Source organism: Marmota monax, unplaced genomic scaffold, assembly GCF_021218885.2.
Source record: "Marmota monax isolate L192 unplaced genomic scaffold, Marmota_monax_Labrador192_F-V1.1 WCK01_AAM20220418_F8-fsc00013, whole genome shotgun sequence".
Lineage (NCBI taxonomy): Eukaryota > Metazoa > Chordata > Mammalia > Rodentia > Sciuridae > Marmota > Marmota monax.
The window spans coordinates 4,593,029-4,614,914 of NW_026692202.1; the positions used below are offsets into that span (position 1 = coordinate 4,593,029).

Sequence of the window (21,886 nt, forward strand, 5' to 3'; positions counted from 1 at the left end):
TCCTGTAGGCAGCATATTGTTGGGTCTTGTTTTGTGATCCATTCTACTAGCCTGTGTCTCTTAATTGGTGAGTTTAAGCCATTAACATTTAGGGTTATTATTGAGATATGGGTTGTTCTTCCAGCCATATTTGTTTATTTCTGTTACTAAACATTGTTTGTTTTCCTCTTTGATTATTTCCCCCCCCCCTTTACTGTCCTACCTCCCACTGTTGGTTTTCATTGTTATTTTCCATTTCCTCTTCCTGTAATGCTTTGGCGAGGATGTTTTGAAGAGATGGTTTTCTAGCTGCGAATTCTTTAAACTTTTGTTTATCGTGGAAGGTTTTAATTTCATCCTCCATCCTGAAGCTTAATTTCGCTGGATACACAATTCTTGGTTGGAACCCATTATCTTTCAGTGTTTGAAATATGTTATTCCAGGATCTTCTAGCTTTCAGAGTCTGTGTTGAAAGATCAGCTGTTATCCTGATTGGCTTACCCCTAAATGTAATCTGCTTCCTTTCTCTTGTAGCTTTTAAAATTCTCTCCTTATTCTGTATGTTGGGCATCTTCATTATAATGTGTCTAGGTGTGGATCTCTTATGATTTTGCACATTCGGCGTTCTGTAGGCTTCTAGGATTTGGGATTCTGTCTCATTCTTCAAGTCTGGGAAGTTTTCTTGTATTATTTCATTGAATAGACTGCTCATTCCTTTGGTTTGGAGCTCTGTACCTTCCTGTATCCCAATGACTCTTAAGTTTGGTCTCTCAATGTTATCCCATATTTCTTGGATGTTCTGCTCATGGTTTCTTAACAGTCTTGCTGAGCTGTCTATGTTCTTTTCCAGTTGAAATACTTTGTCTTCATTGTCTGATGTTCTATCTTCTAAGTGTTCTACTCTGCTGGTAGTATTCTCCATTGAGTTTTTAAGTTGGTTTATTGCTTCCTGCATTTCTAGGATTTCTGATTGCTTGTTTTTTATAACCTCTATCTCCCTGTATAGTTGATCCTTTGCTTCCTGGATTTGTTTGCGTAATTCGTTGTCGAAGTGATCCTTCATTGTGTGATTTTGCTGTTTAATGTCTTCCTTGATACTCCAGATCATCTGAAGCATGTATATCCTGAATTCTTTATCTGACATTCCATCTGCTGCAGCTGTTACCTCTTCTAAAGTTGCGTTGACCTGCATTGCTTGTGGTCCTTTCTTTCCTTGTCTTTTCATACTGCTTGGGTATCTTTCCTGCAGGTGCGGGCGGCGGCTCTGCTCTCTCCTTATTCCAATTGGGGTGTCGTGGCTACCACGCCGGCAGGTCACTGGGCCTGTTCTGGGAGCTGGCGGCAGCTCTGTTCTGCCCCTACTCCAATTGGGGTGACGAGTGTACCACGCCGGCAGGCCACCGGGCCTGATCCGCCGGTTGGTTGCAGGTTTGCCTACCCTGCAGGCGCGGGCGGCGGCTCTACTCTGCCCCTACTCCAAATGGGGTGACGTGTCTGTCGTACCGGCAGGCCACTGGGCCTGTCCCGCTGGTCGGTCGCAGATCTGCCCACCTTTCGGGCACGGGTGGAGGCTCTGCTCTGCCCCTACTCCAATTGGGGTGTCGTGACTACCCCGCCTGCAGGACGCTGGGCCTGTTCCTGGCAAGGGAGGTGACTCTGCTCTGTCACTACTCCAATTAGGGTGGTGTTTGTACCACGCCGGCAGGCTCCTGGGCCTGATCCGCCGGTCTGTTGTAGGTCTGCCTACCTTGAAGGCGCGGGCGGTGGATCTGCCCTGCCCCTCCTACCACGCCTGTGGACCCCTGGGCCTGATCTGCAGGTTGATCACTGGTCTGCTCACCCTGTGGGCACGGGTGGCGGTTCCGCTCCGCCCCCACTCCAATTGGGGTTACGTGACCACCACACCGGCAGGGCCTGATCCGGGCGTGGGAGAAGGATCTGCTCTGCCCCTACTCGAGTTGGGGTGACGTGTGTACTACACTGGCAGGCCACTGGGCCTGACCCTCCAGGCTGTCACAGGTCTGTTTACCTTGCAAGCGCGAAGGGCGGCTCTGCCCTGCCCCTCCTACCATGCCCATGTACTACTGGGTCGTGGGTCTGCCCACCTGGCGGGTGTGGGTCGCGGCTCCGCTCCGCCCCCTCTCCAATTGGGGTCACGCGGTCACCACGCTGGCGAGCCGCTGGGCCTGCTCCGGGGGCTGGCGGCGGCCCGGCTCCTTCCCTCTGGCTCGAGGACAAATTGAGGAGACTCGGGTGACTGAGCCTCACCCCCCTTACCAGGAGACCAACTGCTTATGTCACCGCTGGTATTGATGAAGATCTCTCCTCCACCGCTTTCTGCTGACATCAGATCTCTGCCATGTTGGTATCCTATGCGAATGGCAGCATTTCGTTCCCCTTGCCGGGCAACCCAAGCAACGGGTGAGTCCTGACCGGCCCTCAGCAGGACCCGGACCGAGACGCAGTTTCCGCGGGCTCTTAGCCCCGGTCCAGGGAAGTTCCAGGAGCCGGAACTCGGCCGCTCCGTGCTCGGTGTAAGCTCCTATAAGTGTAAGCTCCAAGAAGCAGCCCCCGCGGGCTCAGTTCCGGGAGCCGGAATTCGGCTTCTTAGTGCTTGGTGTATGCTCTGATAGTAGCAGGGTCCAAGAAGCAGCCTCCGCGGGCTCCGCAGCCCTGAGCCGGGACGGTTCCGGGAGCCGGAACTTGGCCGCTCCGTGCTCGGTGTAAGCTCCTATAAGTGTAAGCTCCAAGAAGCAGTCCCCGCGGGCTCAGTTCCGGGAGCCGGAATTCGGCTTCTTAGTGCTTGGTGTTTGCTCTGATAGTAGCAGGGTCCAAGAAGCAGCCTCCGCAGCCCTGAGCCAGGGTGGTTCCGGGACGGTTCCGGGAGCCGGAACTCGGCTGCCCCGCGCTCGGTGTTCACTCCGATAAGATCAGATTTTAAGAAGCACCCAGGCGCTGAACCCTAGCAATCTGTCTGCAAGCCGCAGGCGAATTGCAGCCTGAAATTACCTGTTCTATGGCTGAATGAGCTGCGGTCAGTCAAAAACAGGTGTGGTGACGTCAGTTTACCAACATGGTGGCTGCTGGCCTCCTCTGTGGTCTGACCGGTGTGGAGAACCGAGATGGACCGCTTCCTTCCCCCGTCTCGAACCCAGAATTCAGCCCTGAGTGCGATGCTTGCGCGGCTGGCAGAAACTGCAGCACTGTAACCCTGCGTCTCTATCCCAGCGCGCCTTGCAGACTCTAGCCGCGGGGCGATTTGCTGAATAAGCAGTTTTACCCTCCGTGCGACAAACCTCTCGCGTTTGAGTCCCCGTAGCCGATCCTTGTGCGATGGAAATCCTTCCTCCAGGTTCCGGCGCACCCCACTATTGCTGGAAATTCCTAACAAGATATCCTTTAGCCGTCCTGACTTGTCATACTCCCACACAGTGAAGCAGCACACGGGGGTAATGCACTCCCCTCGCCGCCATCTTCCTGGAAGTAACTTCTGTCAGGCCATCCCTTTTCAAAGGGTGAGGAAATAGGTTCAGAAATTGGGGCCATCATGCCCCTAATATGGGTCCTTCTTGGTTGTGTTATGTCTGCCAGGGATTACTGGAGAAGATGGATGTTTTAACACCACCACTCTATTGGATGACGCTCAGTTAATTGTAAAACCCGATGCTGCAGTAATCTCATCTCTCTGGTCAGCAGTTACAGTGACCTGTTGATTGTATTTTGGTTTCCTCTTTCCTCCTTCCTGGTCATACTTTTATTGTTTTCTTTGGTTGCACCAAGATCCTATTGTATTCCTTCTTTCCCCTTCAGAATACCTTTATTTTATTTGCTTATTTTTATAAGGTGCTGAGGATCCAACTCAGTGTCTTGAACATGTAAGGCTAGCACTGTACCACTGAGATACAACCCAGCCCCTTTCCCCTTCACTCTTAATCTCCCCAGACAGGACACATCCCTGGGTCTTACTGGTATAAGCCATCAGCATCATCTACGTTATGCTACCCACATTTCCACATGGTATGTTACAGTCTCTTCTTATCTTCATGGTCGTACAGCTGATTTGTACAATCTATTAAAGTTTAGGAGGTTGGGTACAGGGGCTCAATGACTTGCTGGAGAACTTGGGAAGACAGGACAGAGTATGCTGCTCTGGGGCTTTCTTCTATATGTGACTCCCTTATCGTGACTTGCTGTATCTTTGTCATCTTTAGATATGCTTGATTTCTTTTCTGTTTTCCCATCCAGTTGAATTGAGAATAAGGTTACAATGCTTTTCTTCTCCTTTGGCCACTTTTAGCTTTTGCTGCCTTTTGATGAGACTACTACTGTAAGACCTTTTCCTTACCTCACCAATGAACTATAAGAAGAGCTAAGAGTAGGCTTTTTGTTCAAGAATGTTGGCTAAAGAAAGACATCTGTGCCCTGTACTGAATTAGCTGCCTATGTTAAGAGTCCTCCAGTGTTAGACAGTGTTGGTTATTTCCAAGCTCTGGGAGACAAAAAATAAGAAAAGCACAATTGGCTGAGTTTTATTAAAGTACAGTGTTATTAAGTTAACTTCTGAGAAGCATGAAAGTTGTTATTTCTCTTCAGCCTTAAGTGGCAAAAATAATAATAATTAGTAAATGTGATTGAATTAAGAAAGCCAACATCATCTCCCAGCTGTAATTTTTCTGCCCTCTTATTGAGAGGGTCTGTGTAGCCTCTGAGACTATAATGGGGCCTTGTGAATTAAGCTAAGCAATTCATGTTGTGCTTCTTAACAGGGTTCCTGGAAAACTATGAATATCTCCAAAGTGCCATAAATATTTTTTATATTATATCTTTTTTCTTTCATTGCTCTGATAACTTGTTGTTTTCATAATGAAAAACTAAAGTTCAGTCTTATATCTATCTCTAAAATCAGCAACACTACTTTTAGGTGATTGTGCAACTAGATATTTATTTTTTAATAAACTTGAATTCATAGCAAAATTAGAGGAAGAAACAGATTTCCCCTGTACCTACTGCCTGTCCATATACACGCATAGCCTTTCCCATTATTAGCATTCTCCATTAGTGTGGTACATTTGTTATAAATGATGAATCTATATTGACACAGCATTATCACCTAAATGGTGATAATGATACATTAGCTTACATTAGGGTGTGCTCTTATTGTGTGTTCTGTGGGTTTGGACATAATGCCATGTATTTAGCATTATAGTATCATACAGAGTATTTTCACTACCATAAAAAGATTCTGGGGACTGGAATCGTGGCTCAGTGGTAGAGTGCTTGCCTAGCATGCATGAGGCTGTGGGTTTGATCCTCTGTACCACATAAAAATAAATAAATAAAGGTATTGTTTCTACCTACAACTAAAAAAATATTTAAAAAATATTTTAAATTATTGGTCCACCTATTCTACGTGTACCACAGTGTATTCATTTACCTACACAAGGATAGTTTAGTAGATTCCAGGTTTTGACAGTTATGCATAAAATTGCTGTAAAAATTGTGGATAAGTTTTTGTGTAGACATACAATTTGTTCCTTTGGTTAAATATTAAGGAGCACCATTGCTGCATCATGTGGTAAGTGTACATGTACTTCTATAAGAAACCTCTCAAACTCTTCCAAAGAGTGGCTGCACCATTTTGCATTCCCACCAGCCAAGAATGAGAGTTCCTGTGGCTTTATATCTTCGCCGCTATTTGGTGTTATCCACGTCCTGGATTTTGGCTGTTCTCATAGGTGTGTAATAGTTCTTTTGATATAATTTGCATCTCCCTGATCATGTACTGTGTGGAGCATATTTTCATATGCTTCTTTGCCATCTGTATATCTTCTTTGGTGAAGTGTCTGTTAAGGTCTTTGTCCCAGTATTTGATCAGGTTGTTTATTTTCTTATTTTTGAGTATTTGTTCTTTCTGTATTTTGAACAATAGTTCTATATCAGATAGGTGTTTCAAACATTTTTCCCAGACTGTGACTTGTCTTTTCATTCTTTTGATAATATCCTTTGCCAAGCATAACTTTTCAATTTTAATGAATTCTAGTTTATCAATTATTTATCTCATGGATTATGCTTTTGTTGTATCTAAAAAGTTATCACCAAATCCATGTTCATGTAGATTTTCTCCTATTTTCTTTTGGGAGTTTTATTGTAGTAGTGTAGTGTGTTTTACATTTATGTCTGTGATTTAATTTTTTGTGAAAGGTGTAAAGTCTCTGTTTAGATTCTTTCTTTTCCTCTCCTACACCTACCTCCCTCTCTCAACATGTGATGCCCCACCATTTCAGCTGCCTTTGTTGAAATGATTGTTCGCTCCATTGTATTTTCTTAGTTCCTTTGTGTGGGTCTTTTTCTGGAGTTCATTTGTGTTCCATTGATCTGTGTATTTATTCTTTCTACTGATATCACATTGTCTTGATGACTGTAGCTTTAAATAGCATGTCTTTTTTTTTTTTTTTTTTTTTAATTTTTTATTGTGGGTTGTTCAAAACATTACAAATTTCTTGACATATCATATTCCACACTTTGATTCAAGTGGGTTATGAACTCCCACCTTCACCCCATACACAGATTGCAGATTCACATCAGTTACACATCTTGAAGTCAATTTGTATCAGTCCTCCAACTTTGTTCTTTACCTTTAATAATGTGTTGGCTATTCTGAGTCTTTTTTGCTGTTCATATCAACTTTAAAATGAGTTTGTCCAAATCCACAAAACACCTTGCTGAGATTTTGATTGGGATCATAGTGAATCTATATGTCAAGTTGGAAGGAATAATGACATCTTGACATTATTGAGTCTTGGGCTCTTTCTCCATTTACTCTTTTATTTTCATCAAGTTTTGCAGTGTTCCTCATACAGATCTTGTACATATTTTGTTAGATATATACCTTTCTTTCTTTCATTTGATTAGGTACTAATGTAAGTAGTATTGTGTTTGTAATTTCAAACTCTTCTAGTTCATTGCTAGTGTCTGAAAGCAGTTGATTTTTGTTCATCAATCCTGCAACCAGACAGTTAACATTTTAAATGTTTCTAGCATTATATAACATAGGTGGAACTGATTTTCTTAAAATTGCCAACTGCACTTCAGTATACATTTTTAACTCCTCAGGCACAGAGACATCCACCAATCTCCACCAGAAGCTCTGCTACCATGTCCTGGGGACTGATCAGTCAGAAGACATATTGTGTGCTGAGTTTCCTGAGGAACCTAAGTGGATGGGAGGAGCTGAGGTAGTGTACAGCTATGAAATTTTTACTTTCAAAAATCATGTGTCATGGGTGGTATATTCTTGTTATGCAGTGATCTTTATAGATAGTAAAAGTCCTTTGAGTCAATATTCTTTTTTTATTTTTTAGTATTTTTTTAATTGTCAATGGACCTTTATTTTATCTATTTATATGTGGTACCGAGGATTGAACCCACGGCCTCACACGTGCTAGGCAAGTGCTCTACCACTGAGCCATAAGTCCAGCCCTGAGTCAATATTCTTTTAAAAAAATATTGATATTCAATTTGATTCTTAATGACAAAGGTGATAAACCTTTTAACAGCAATCTCAGTGTAAAAATCTGAATACTAAAAGTAGTACACACACAAATATAAAAGACAATAATGTAAAGTAAAACATGAGCAGTTCAAAACTCAGAATTCTATTCAGGGTGAGCAAAGTAACCTAAAATTTTTCTTTACACACACACAAGTGAGAATGTGCATGTGTGAGACAGAGAGGTGTCTTCCTTTTTTACACAACTGTGCTCTTTCCATGCATTTTGTTTATACATTAGAATTAGCATCTTGTAGACACTTTCCCATCTGTAAATGTTCATGCATTCCTTAGGAGTCTTGCCAGTAACCAACCTCCAATGAAGTGATGTGTCCTGAACTTACTGTCCCAGGTTGTATCCTGTAATCTTGAGAGTCAGCCATGAAGAAACTTGGGGTGCTAAGAGGAAGAATCTAGCTCTTGCTAGTTTATGTCTGGGTACTAAGAAATATTTGTTGTTAAAGAGAAAATTTCCAAGTGTCTTAATATGGGTGGGGGGACTTATTTTCTCATTCTTAGTAGGAATGAGTGATCCAATATAAACTTTTTGGCTCATGGATGCACTTACCTCTTCTCTGAAAGACAATTAGAACTTTGCTAGGAAAGAGACATTTAACCTTTTTATTTCTGGGGTTTAAATGGTTTTGATTCATTGAGAGGCAGAATGAGAATTGGTGATATTCTACCCATGTGTGTTAATACACTACATATCCAGTTGTCCTTTTCTTTATTTATTTTGTTTTTTCTAGACCAAGGGTCAGTAAACTATTGCCCTCAGGCCAGATTTGGCCTGGTGTCTGTTTTTGTAAAGAAAGTTTTATTGGAGCCCATCCACCCACACTCATCAGACTTGGGAATTTGCCATAGAAGGCCTGTGATCCACAGGGAGGAAAATATTTACCATCTGGATCTTCAAGAAAGGGTTTTCCAGATTTTACTGGAATATGTTAAAAATGAATTTGTAGGACTTATATTTTATTTTCTTCAAATGCACTTCTTTTTTGTGTGTGCTTTTTCTTCTATCTGTCTCCTCACCAACTTTCCTGGCTGTAGACACTAATGTCACTGTTCATACCTATTTGCTTTTAGTGGCTTTCCTGATATCGAGGATCTAGTAGATTGTTTCTACTAAGTTTTGTCCTTCCTCCAGCTTCTCCTCAATTTAAGGACTTAAGCTTTCTGCTTAATGCAGATCATAGATGTTTATTTATAAAAGTAATACACATTTTTACCTTTGAGTGAAAATGCAATTAGGGAGATAAGTGTGCCACTAAAAAAATTAAAATATGAAGTCCTGTATTTTTACCTTTTTTGAGAGTGGTGTTAATGAGGAAAACTTAAAATAGCTCATTTTAATAATCAAATTTTATTGCCTCTGGATTCTTCATAAAATCAAAGAGATAAAAATAAAATCAAACTCAAGTAAAATTTTTAAGCTTCAAAGCTAATAATTTCATTGCAGCAGAACTTTGGTTGATAGAGTAATGTGAGTATTGAAAATAAGTGCCAGAATATCAATATATTATAGCACATAAATCTAAAAGAAAGCAAATACAGCATACCGTATACCCCTCTAGCTACTTGAGTCATCTTACTAGCACTTGATGGAAGCAGCTACTTTTACATGACTTTTTTTTCAATTATAGTAAAAATACATAACTAAAATGTGTCATTTCAAAGTGTCCAATGTAGTGGCATTAGAAAAATTCTCACTGCTATGTGGTCATCACCATCATCTGTCAACAAAATATTCTCTGTACCCATCATACAAAAATTACTCCCCTTTCCTTCACGCCCGACTACCTATCAGCCACCGTTCTACCTTCTGTCTCTTTGCGTTGGACTATTCTAGACACTTCCATATCCTTTTATAACTGGCTTACTTCACTTAGCATCATGTCCTCAAGGTTCATGCATGTGTAGCACATGTCAGAATTTCCTTCCCCCTTTTCTTTGGCTGAATAGTATTCCATGGTATACCATGTGTTGTTTTTCCCTTCATCCTGGGACACTTGGGTTGCTTCCCTAGTCTTATTGCAAGGCTACTTTGAGCAGCTAGTGCTTACAAATAGGAGACGTGTCATATAGGCATTTAAGGTACAAATATTCAATTCTGGTAGCCAGATGATAAAAAGAAAAGCAGATTTAAATAATTCAGATGATCCTTCTGCTGTTCATTTAATAGATGTATACACAATGTAACGTGTCTGATATAATTTCGATCACAACATTGGGAAGGAAGTGATTGTTCCATGCATAGACAAGATAAAATACAAACTAAGGCATTACCTTGCAAGTTCATTGCTGGATATATTAGATTCCAAAGTGTCTGTATCTTTAACCACCATGCACCTTGCCTCGCTGGACAGAAGCAAAGAGGTCACACAAAAATAGTAATGATTATTTAAAGAGTACTAGTAAGTGAAGGATGCATCTGTTCTGTGTAGAAGTAATAAATGAAATAAATAAATGGACATACAGACTGAGTCCAAGGAATTTTAACTTGGATCAAGGCCCTAATTAGTGAATTATGTGGAAGAAGTCTATAAGAAAACTAATGAGCTCAATATGAGGTGCCCCCTAAAGCTCATGTGTGAGACAATACAAGAATGTTCACAGGGAAGTGATTAAATTATGAGAGCTTTAACGTAATCAGTGGATTATGCTGAGATGGATTAACTGGATAGTAACTATAGGCAGGTAGGATGTAGCTAGAGGAAGTAGGTTCCTGGAGGCATTTATTTTGTCATTAATGAGCAGAGCCCTTTCCGCTCCCTTGTTGCCATGTGCTGAGCTCCTTCCTCCACCATGCCCTTCTGCCATGATGTTCCACCTCACTTCAGGCTCAGAGTTTTGAGGTTGGCTATGGAAACCAGGAGCCAAAATAAACTCATCCTTCTCTACTTTGTTCTTGTTGGGTATTTAGTCACAGTGATAAAAACCCTGACTAAAACACTTAATAATTGGGTATGGGTAGACTCCCCTTAAGCCATATTCCAACTATTTGGGGGGTCTTGCTATGACCACGTCAGTCTACCAGTTTCCAGGTGAGGCATATCTGGCATTCTAGGTGACTGAAGCTTCCTGGTCTAGCCATGTATGATCATTCTGATCAAAGTGAAGTATCTTGTCACATAGAGGAGCACTCTGTCATTAAAACATGAGTTCTATAGCTCTGTAGGGATAAAGGCTTCAGAAGTCTCAGGCCCACCCTAAATTGATGGTTCAGTTGCAAATCTTTTACCCAGAAAAATCCATATTATGAAAAAGGTACTAAAGTGGATGTTTCTTGTGCCTTTCAAAGTGTTGTGCTAAAATCAGGAGAGTCCAAGCAGCTGGTGTGTTATAGAACCGTGTGGGCCAGAAGCACCCATGGCTGGAATACACATTAGAAGTCAAACCTCGCCTTTATTTAGTGACCTGCTGTTATGGTTTGGATATGAGGTGTCCTCCAAAAGCTCCTGTGTTAATGCAGGAATGTTCAGAGGTAAAGTGTTTGGACTGTGAGAGCTGTGACCTCATCAGTCCATTCTAGTTTGAAGGGACTAACTGGGTGGCAACTGTGGGTAGGTCAAGTGTGGCTGGAGGAGGTGGGTCACTGAAGGCCTGCCTTGGAAGGGTTCATCCTCCTGCAACCCCCTCTTCCCCTGCTCTGCTTCTGGATCCCACCATGAGACAAGCAACTTTCCTCTGCTGGGCTTTTGTCCTTAATGTGCTCCCTCACCTTGGGCCAGAGCAATGGAATCAGCCATCTGTGGACTGAGACATCTGAACATGTTAGCCCCAAACAAACTTTTCCTCCTCTAAGTTGTTCTTGTCATGTATTTGGTCGTAGCAACACAAAGCTCACTAACATATCCGTCAGATCTTAGGGCAATGTGGTAGTCTTCTTTATAATAACCACTCCCAAAGGCATGTGCTGCAGTTGTTGCTTTTATTTCTAAAGTATTTGCCATGGAACCAAAGAGCCACAGTTACAGTGCTAGAGAGGTACTGAAACAAACCAGGCGGTTTTTATTCTAGTGCCACCTGTGTGGCCTCAGGAGAGTCCCTTCATCTGTCCATGTCTCTTTTCTTGGTTTCCTCCAGGGCTTTTTCAGCTCTGAAAGTGTGTGGAAGGAGGATTTGTCACAGTTTCTCATAGATTCCTGAAGCGGGCTTCTGGCTGAGAACATAGCTGCTGGGTGTGAGAAGTGGAGCGTGCAGAGCTGGGTTTGTGGGTATGGGTGGAGGGATGCTGTGGAGAGGGCAGGAGCTGCACGTGTGTCAGTCTTTCTGGCTGGCTGACAGCCGCAATCTGAGTTCACTGAGAACTTCCCTTCATATCTCCATGCGGGTGCCGTGATGACTCATTTTCCTGCCCTCACAGATGCCTTCTCTGCCTTCCTTAGAGGACAGGTCTTTCTTGCCTTGGGCAGGGAGAATTCAGTGATTTTCTGTCAGAAACGATTGTTGCTTTCCAACATGCTGCCTTTGGGGGCACATCTACCCCCACATCAAAAGATTTTCTTCCTTCTGGGAGAATCCAGAGCTTCCGGATACTTTTTGGGGAGGGGCGGGGGGTGGAGAGGTGGGTACTGAGATTGAACTCGGGGGCACTCAACCACTGAGCCACATCCCCATTCCTACTTTGTATTTTATTTAGAGACAGGGTCTCACTGAGTTACTTAGTGCCCATTGCTGAGGCTGGCTTTGAACTCAATGATCCTCCTGCCTCAGCCTCCCAAGCTGCTGGGATTACAGACATGTGACACCTCGCCCAGCCTGGTCCCTTTTGAGTGATAGAATTATCAAAGTGCCATTGCGATTCAAAACAAAATATCACTCTCCGGTTTGCATGCTGCTTCCCTTTCCCAAGCCCAAGTATCCTATTTCAGTTTCTCCAGAAGGCACATAGGGGAGGAAATAGAGAAAGGGATGGGATCTTTGCTCATCTGCAATAGTTTGTGGGTCTATCTTGGCTGCTTACTGTCATGCGTGTGCCCACATGCCAGCTACCCCAGTGGTACTCTTTTAGTGAGATGCCCTCAGTTCTGGGAGTCTCTCTGCTGTTGTTCCCCTGTCTGGGTCATGCACTGTCTGGCTGACCGTTTGCACCACCCCATCCTCCCCAAGGCTTCTGCTCCTGGCAGTATTCCCTTGAGATTCACACCTCCCTGCTGCTCCCCCTGTCTTCTTTTTTAGCAGGGATCTTTTAAGATAACTTAAGGCCAGCTCTTTCCTGGTGCCTCTTGTCACAAGGGAAGCCCCATCTGTGGGGTCACTTCATCCTGCAAGGAGAGGCTGCGTTTACCACTGCCTGCCTCACCTGCTTGTGAGGACCTTGGGCCACCTCCTGCCCTCAGTCTTTCCTGAACATGCTGGACTACTGTGCTCAGGAACTAAAGCTCCCTTGTGCCCCCAGGGTTTGGCACAAAACAGATAGCAGGCATTGGCTCTGATGGACAGAAATGTCAGTTATTTGATATAGACCATGAGGCTTTAGTTGAAGTGCAGGATTGTGGAGGGATAGATGTGGTCATGTTTTAGAAGATTCTGTTGGATAAAATTTAAAAATCTCTATTTTGGTCCATTGTGAGCATTTGGTGTTTGATGGTGAGGCGTTCTAAAGATATCAAACATATTGAGCCGCTGTTCCCAGCAGAGGGTGCTCTAGAATGAAGATTGTGGAAGTGCATGAGGTCGCTTTAGAAAGGAGGAAGGAGAAAACGCCAAGCCTCTGTGTGATGATCTAGCCCTACATGGAGAACCTGCTTCTACTGTACCTAATTTGTGAAAAAGTATTTTTTGTTGTTGTTGTTTTTTGTTTTAACAAATGTAATCCTAAATCTTAATACTTGTCATATATCACCATGAACCAATTTAATATGTTCACTTGTCATCTTTAGTAATTAAAAAAAACCATATGCATAATTATATGTATATAATACACATATTACACACACATTAACATGGAAAGTGCATCGCCTGATGCTTGACTCACAGCTGGCCCTTGGTAATGTTCACCGCCTTTCTCTCCCTGTTCAAGGTCATGCTCATGAGTACCATCAAGATCTCACCTTACAGGACATCCACAGGAAAGGCCAGGGATGTTCCTAAGGACATCCTTCTCCGCCCCTCACTTCTTGAGTATTTTTGACTTGGAGCTGAAATGGTTCAGCAGTCTTCTTCCTAGTTGGCACAGTTCATGCATTTATTTCCCCCAGTACCTAGTAATCCCTTGTCTAGTGTCCACCACTGTCTTCCTGTCCTTAGCACTGCCTTCTGTGGTAACATCCACCATGCTGATTAGAACATGGGATAATCTCTACAGCCTGGTCAGGAGGCAGAAAAGCCGGATGCCAAACTGCAGACCTACATGGGGCTAAAGCAGGAAGGATAATGCTGCTCTCTAGGCATAAAACAGCTCTTGACAGGAGAGATGTTTTTATAGTATAGGTTGAATATTCCTTATCCAGAATACTTGGGACCAGAAGAGGTTTTGGATTTCTGATTTTTCCTGATTTTGTAATATTTGCATATACCTAATAAGACACCTTGAAGATAGAATCCAAGTCTAAGCAAAAATTCATTTATGTTTTATATACAATTTACATACATAACCTGATGGTAATTTTTTGTTTGCTTTTGTTTTTGTTTTTTGATACCAGGGATTGAACTCAGGGGCACTGAACCACATCCCCAGCCCTATTTTGTATTTTATTTAGAGACAGGGTCTCACTGATTTGCTTAGCGCCTTGCTGTTGCTGAGGCTGGCTTTGAACTCAGGATCCTCCTGTCTCAGCCTGCTGAGCCGCTAGGATCACAAGCATGCACCATCGCACCCAGCTCTGATGGTAATTTTATACAACATTGTTCGTGCATCTGCATTTTTGACTATGAACTGTTACATGGGGTCAGGTGTGGAATTTTCCTATTGTGGTGACATATCAGTGCTCAAAAAGTTTCAAATATTAGAACATTTTGGATTTCAGATTTTTGGAGATGCTCAACATGTAGTAATGTTGGATTTAGTGATTAATCACTTTTCTCACCTGACCTATGTTATTGCTCAGTAAGAGAAAAAAAGAAAACAGAAGATTATTAAATAACTATGCTTCTCTGCCAGAGAACCACCAGAGAGAGTAGAAAGTGGCTAGATGGTGTCAAGATTTACATTATTTATTTTAATTTGAATGTGTTTTCTTTTCATAGAATTTCCTCCTCTCTTTGTTGCGTGTAAAGCAGCACCTCATGTGTTGCTTGGATTGATTTCTTTTTTCCCCATTGCTGCAGTGCCATACTGTACTGGGAAAGCTGGCTAATGCGATCTAATGACTGCCTTCCTGTTAGAAATGTTAGTTTAACGCATACTCGCATGTGCCTGTGGATTCTGCTGTGCTTCTCTTACTGACACTCTTTTTTATTATAAATCCATAAATGAGTCCTGTTTATGAAAGGCCATCATTGTAGGTGGTTAGTTTGACATTTAAAAGTTTTCCCAAAAATTAAGTGTTGGAAACATAATTAATATTAAAGGAATGTTGTTATGATTCACAACTATTGTGAAAGGAATCCAAAGGAGTCAGTAAAACAAATTTGATGAAGTTTTCTGCTCTGAGAGGAACATGATGAACTCTCAAAGCTATTAAAATTCACTTTCACTTCTTTTGTTAGTATCCGGGACAATTTCAAGTGTCACCACTTTTTAGTATACCTTATGAATACGCAATTAATTCTTTTATTGTAACATCGAAAAGAAGACACTTTCCTCAGCCTGAAGAAGTGCATGTAGATTCAAATCATAGAAAAACTTTCTTCATCTTCTAAGTGGAAAAATTATACATATCAAAGAAATTTCATGTCCATGAAGATTTAGTTATTAACCCAAGACCACATGACTTGAGTTGAGCAGCTCCAGCATAAAATAGTTTTTTGAGTTTTTCTTTGAAAATAATATGTTTGATAAAAGGCTACATTTCTTTGTATACATAAATATTAGTTTGTTTCCTGTCGTCTTGAAAGGCATATAATTTTATAGATAGTTAAGCGATTAGAGAGGAAAATGTTAAACACTTTTCTCTGGATCTCCCTTAGCAGGAAGGAAGCCTCGCTCACTTGGATCATTGGAAAAACCCAGCTATTGTATCATGAAATAGTACTGACTGAGCTTTCATCAGCTTTTAAAGCTTTATTTTGCTGGTAATCAAAATAATAACAGGTTTATTTTTAAAAATAAAGATCCCATTTTTTCAGGGAAATTTCTATTATTGATATAGTAATATCTGTTCCACACTTTTTTTTTCTGTAGATTCACACATGTCAATCAAATGACCTGAGGTAGATCTGACGAACTCCTGTAAAAATGGAGTAGTTTGACCAGGGCTGATCCAAATAAATCACACTTACATGAGCCATTAACTGAAGACATTAACTGTAAGACCATTTATTTGGAACTAGATTCTCCTGGCTGCTGTTTATTTTCTCTAAATTCTGTGGGTTTTCACTTTATGGGTTTTGGAGGAGTTATATTTATGGTTATGCTAAGTTGCCTGAATAGTGTGTGTGTTAGACCAGCGTGTGTGAACCTAACAGAATAAAATAGAAAATGCATACTCTAATGTTTGTTATTTATCAAAGATTTTCTTGGTAAATATCACTGTCTCAGTGTAGCCTAATACTACAGTATGCACAATTAAAAGTTAATGAATTAATGTGGCTTCTTTTATAAAAGTGTAAAATGCAGTGCCCTGTTTTTTGGTAAATGTACATAAGTCTGCCAGTAACCATTGGGTGGCCTCTTCAAAAACAGAAGTCAACACTTCTGAAGGTTTCTCAGGTTAGTATGAAATATGCCAAGGGGAGAAGCCACAGAGGGTGGAGGGAATGCTTCTTTCCCATTCCTCTGACCTCCCTGCAGAGCAATATTTTTTGATGAGTTTTTCCACAGCTAGACATGAGGGATTGGAGTTCACAGCTCAGCTGATTCATAGCCCTAAGCCACATTCTTTTATGTCTACCTTATTAGCAGTAAAAATCAGTATCTTGGTTCTCCATCTGTGGAATCCTGATTCAGCACTCAGGCAGGGAGACGTGTTCTGCTTGGGCCTGCCCAGACGACTGAGTGGAACTACAGTGGCCATGGCTTTGCTGTTCCACACACTGAGTATTTACCGGATGTCGTTGATATCTGGCATACTGTTACAGGTCAGGTTTCCTGGGAGGCAGATGTAGAGGTCAAAGGTTGTGCACTGTAAGTTTAGTGTGAGTACTTTCAAAGTCTCTGCCTTGGTAGGGAGTGAAGGCCCAGAGGGAGAAGGTGAGCTGCAACACACTCATTACTGAGGCCTTGCCAGTTTTTCAGGGAGCTAATCTAGGTAAACCCTTCAGCCTTCTGCTGACCCCAGGGAGGACAGTCATCTGGGTCTCCTGAATTAACCATTCCTTGTATGTTTGATGAACCCCAAAGAATGTAATGTTCTAGGGGGAGGTCATGCGCTTCAACGTGAGGAGGAATCCTCTACAGATTCTCAGCTGAGAGCTGTCTGCTCCAGCACCCAGCAAGGGATGAACGTGTCAGTCCGAGAGGGTGGCTTACCCTGCATCTAGTATGTATGCTGATGACTGTCACAGAGATATACACCTGAGAATGAGTGTGTATAGCTCAAATGTATATTAGACAGCTCTCTGTACTGGATTCCTATACTAGCATAGCAGTGGTAAGAATGGAAAATCTCAAGCAACTTCTTTTAGGAGAATTCTGTCTCTCCTTCAGGAGGCAGTAAAGGACCATCCTTACCAGTAGCCTTCCCAGATCTCGCACTTCTTCCCAACCCCCTCCCTGTTATATGCTCTTTTCCAACACTCCGTCATACTTTATGCTTCTTGCTATTAACGTCCAACAATATGGATCATTCTTTGTCTGTCTTCTACCTTATCCTGAGCTCGTGAAATCCCTGTCCTATTGATCTGTGTATTCCAGCCTAGGTCAGCAGAAGACACCAGGTGGACCTCAGTAAATGCTGATTGAATAAACAGTCTCGGCCCTGGCTCCCCTCAATAGTGGCTGGTTGTGTTTGGTGTCACAGAAGAGATGGAAAGTTAGCTGGGACCTAGATTTTCCTATTTAAACCAGCTGCCTTTGGTGACAGTGGCCATGTCCCTTCACTCTGCACAAAGGAATATACTTTGTTATCAGGAGGTTTTTGTCCTTGAACCTCTGTCTGGTAGTTACCTTTGATGAACTGGGCTGGACCACCCAGAGGATCCATTTTACAATTACTAGTGGTATATCCAAGTAGCGTTAGCCAAAGTGAGCTGATAAGGGGCTTTCCCCTTTCACTCAGACCCAAATGCTGCTCCGATCAGAAGTTAAGTTTCAGGGAAATCTGCCAGGGAAGAGGAGCCAAGGAAAGAGGGACAAATGAGGTATTTCCTAAGACTAGGGAGAGGGCTCTCCCTAAACTGGGGAAAATAGGCCTTCAGACAGTCACTACGGCAGGAGTAAAGAGGGTGGCCTTTGTCCTTGTTCTTTTCCTCTCTCCTTCAGATGTTTGTCTGGTTATGGAGAATGAAAAAACTAAGTACCAGTGAATTACCAATGGTATTTACCTATCTGTAGAATACCACACTCTTTGTAGAACTAGATTTTTTGTCCTTTGTACAAATACTTTTATCAATATAGATAGTAGTACTTTCTTCCTTCATTAACATTTTCTAAATATTGGTCAATACTCAAAATATAATCCAAATGACTTCATAGAATTAAACTGTCAAACTAATGTGTATATTAAAAATTGACAATAATAAGAATGGTAAAGAGTTTTAGCTTTCCTCCCTGCTGGTAATATTAGAAATGCAAGTTATCAATTTAATAACAGCAAATGTCAATTTTTCATTTTTGTTAGTTCCTAGGATTTTATTTTTGTTAATGTTTTATTTACATAAATGGTAGATTTTTATGAAATGAAGTGATTTTAAAAATTGGCTTAAAATGATACAAACATAAAGCCGAAGAAAAGTGTGAAAAGCATTAATATTATATATTTTGTAATTGGTCAAGCTAATGTTAATTGCAAAACGTCAGTGTTCGTAAATCAGATTAATAGCTTCCAGAGAACAGTTATTCTAGTTGCTGTCATATTGCTTTCAAAAATAACATTTTGCAAAGTGGAATTTGTGTTATTTTTGAAGGCCCAATGGGCCCTTGATTTTCCTGCTGTTTTGTTTTTCCTTTATGATTCAGGAAAATCACTTTATTCTGTTCATATTCAAAAGTCTTCCTCAACAAGATTTTTACCTTCTCCCAAATATTCCCAAAAATCATCTTTTAAATGACCTTGAAATAGTCTTGTGAGGCTGTCATTAGGAAAGTGTTACAATTGATTAAATTTTAGTGGGAAAAAGTGTATTTCTAATCTGTATATTTTGGAGCAAATGACTTGGAAATGATTTTGCGATATGAGACCTTGAGCACTGTAAGGTGTTTCCAGTTTAGCAAATTTTAGTGCCTATAGAATATCTCTGAATTGTAATGAAGAGAATTATAGGGAAGAAGACTGAGTTGGTTAGCATTCTAACAGCAGTGTGCTTTGGAACTTCCTGCCTTAGATTAAATATAAACTGCTACAACTATTGAGTCCAGCCAGAAATGCTAAGAGCTCATTAGATGTGCTGGAGACAGCTGCCATGGAAGATTTGGTGTGGTACTTGCAGTGATTTTTACTGTTCTGTCTTTTTCTTGACTGAATTGATGCAGCTGAATTAGCCATCATTTACAATTGATGTAGCATGACTTTAAGCACTAAGCTCTACAGATTCTGTCTTTATTTAAAGGACAAGAGAACAAAAGCTTGAAGTATTGTTAATGAGGCTGCTTTCGATTTTGTTTAATAAAATTATAATTGAGAGATTGCTGATGATATTCTTAATACTGGATGGCCTAAAAAGGTAGGATTAAAATTCTGAACATAGCTTATTAGCTATTTATAAAGCTAACGCTTTTACATTCTATTTTTCTTTAAGCTAAAGTTAAAGCATATAAAATTAAAGCTTAAGGAAAAACAGAATGTATAACTTATAAACCAATCAAAGAAGGAAAAACATTCATAAAGAAATTTATACTGATACAGGGAAAGGGGTAGCTCAGTGGTTGAGTGTGTGCTTAGAAATACAACTGAGTTCAACCCCCAGCACCAAAAATAAAATGAGAGAAAGTCACACTGATAAAATAAAGAAAAAAGGAGAAAAGCATGTTGAATGGGATACTCAAAATTAAGAGTATGGAAGTCATTATATCAGCAAAATAGTTAATGAATTAAAAATACAGATTCTTAGATTGTATTTTAAAAATTAAATTGCAAGAGCCAGTCTGGTTAGTTCCTAGGATTTTGTTTTTGTTAATATTTTATTGACATAAATGGTAGATTTTTATGAAATGAATTATTCAGACAACATTCAAAATGTCCACAATGACAACCACCATGGGGTAACTGGTACTGACTAGCCCTCCTGCCATTTATAGCTAGAAAACTGTATGAAGTAAACAAGCAACTGTTTTCAGATATTGGTCATTTGTCACCCAGACCTGACCCATGAGAGGAGAGTCCTGTAATTGCCCCAGCTTTCTGCCTGAGAGTATTTTTTTGGACCCTAGCACAAGGATGAGGAACTCTGAGATTACAGTCTCACTGAATTAGGATCCAAATAGACTGAAGCCACTGGAATTTTCAGGGCAGAGTGCCAAAGGCCGGAACTATCCATTAAGAGTCTCAAAATTGGCCTTTAAATCCCTTTGTGTGTTTGGCTATGAAGTGATACATGCGTTCAGTGAGATTCCATAACTCAAGCTAAGAACACAACTTGAGAGCTATAAAGTGACAACTACCAAAGGTTTGACAAGGCTGGGAGATGTTCACATTCTGATCAGAGTGGAAAGATCTGTGAACACACAGCATTTTCAACAGAGACCCTAGAGAGGCCATATCTTAGCAGTAGGTTTATACACCTTACTCAGCAAAGCTTGAAAGCAAACCTTGAATGGATCCAGCTGATGTATTAAGAAACTAATTGTCTCAAATGTTTTAAATCATATTAGAAAGAAAAATATTCAGACAACATTCAAAATGTCCAGAATCCAACTCTATGTATAAGGAAGTAGAAAAATATGACTAATAACCATGAGAAAAATTAGCTAGTAGAAATAGATCCAAAAATGACAGAATTAACATACAGGGACTTTAAAAAAGTTATTATAAAAATAATTTTAATTGAATGATATTTCATAACTCAAGCTAAGAACACAACCTGAGAGCTATAAATTTTTAGAAAATTTTAATATAAAGCAAAGAAATAGAAAAAACAAATATGAGTCGCATTTGTCTAGAGATAATAAATTCTGAAATGAAAGAATTTCGGCATAAGTTCAATAGTAGTTAGATACTATAAAAGAAAACATCAGTAAATTTGAAAACAGGACACTTGAAACTAAAATCACAAAGAGAAAAACTAAAATAAGATACCAGCTCATTGACCTGTAGGACAATACCAGGTAGGCATGAGGGGACAAAAGAATGTACATCAGAAATACATGGCCAAAACTGTTACAAATTTGATGAACTGTTCAAACCCACAGATCTAAGGAGCCCAACAAATCACAAACAGGCTGTTAAGCAAAGTTCATTATAATCAATTTGCAGAAAACCAAATATAACGAGAAAATGTTAAAAGCAGTGAGAATAGGAAACACACATTACATACGGGAAACAAAAATAAGAAATGACATGATTTCTCATCTGAAACAGTACATGTCAGAAAACAGTGGAAAGATACCTTCTTAATGGGCGTGCCTTGACTGCTGTATTTAACACTGCAGTCCTTCCCCACACATCTTATCCTCCTTACTAAAACCTGTTAGTGTTCTCCATGGCATTTATCACTGCATAGTATGGGTTGGATCTGGAGGAATGTCACCCAAAAGCTCATTTGTTAATGGCCTGGTCTCCAAAGTAGCAATGTCCAGAAGTGTAGCTTTTAGGAAATGGTTGGAACATGAGAGGTCTAAATTCATCAATACATTAATCCATTTGATGGATTAGCAATTGGAATGGATGTTGGGGTTGGGGGTAGGGGAAGCTGTAAGTAGGTGGGACATGGCTAAAGGAAGTAGGTCACTATCAGGTATGTCATAGGGACTATACCTTGTCCCTGACGCTTTCCCACACCCTCTTTTAGCTTCCTTGTGCTGTGAGCTTAGTGACTTTCCTCTACCGTACCTTTCTGCCATGATGTTTCTGCTTTGAAGCCAGCTAACTGTAGACAGAAACCTCTGAAGCCAAGAGCTGACATAAACCTTTCCTTCTAGTTACTTGTTACAGCAAC

At 40.9% G+C, this 21,886-nt stretch overlaps 1 protein-coding gene across 1 annotated transcript in view; it reads left to right on the top strand.

Moving 5' to 3' along the window:
- Nucleotides 1-21,886, top strand: part of Prep (prolyl endopeptidase) — a 119,018-nt gene that overhangs the window by 33,529 nt on the left and 63,603 nt on the right. Inside the window, exon 6 of the mRNA XM_046430652.2 lies at nucleotides 7,093-7,214. Within this exon, the coding sequence (XP_046286608.1) occupies nucleotides 7,093-7,214 (122 nt within the window). The remainder of the gene's footprint in view (nucleotides 1-7,092; nucleotides 7,215-21,886) is intronic.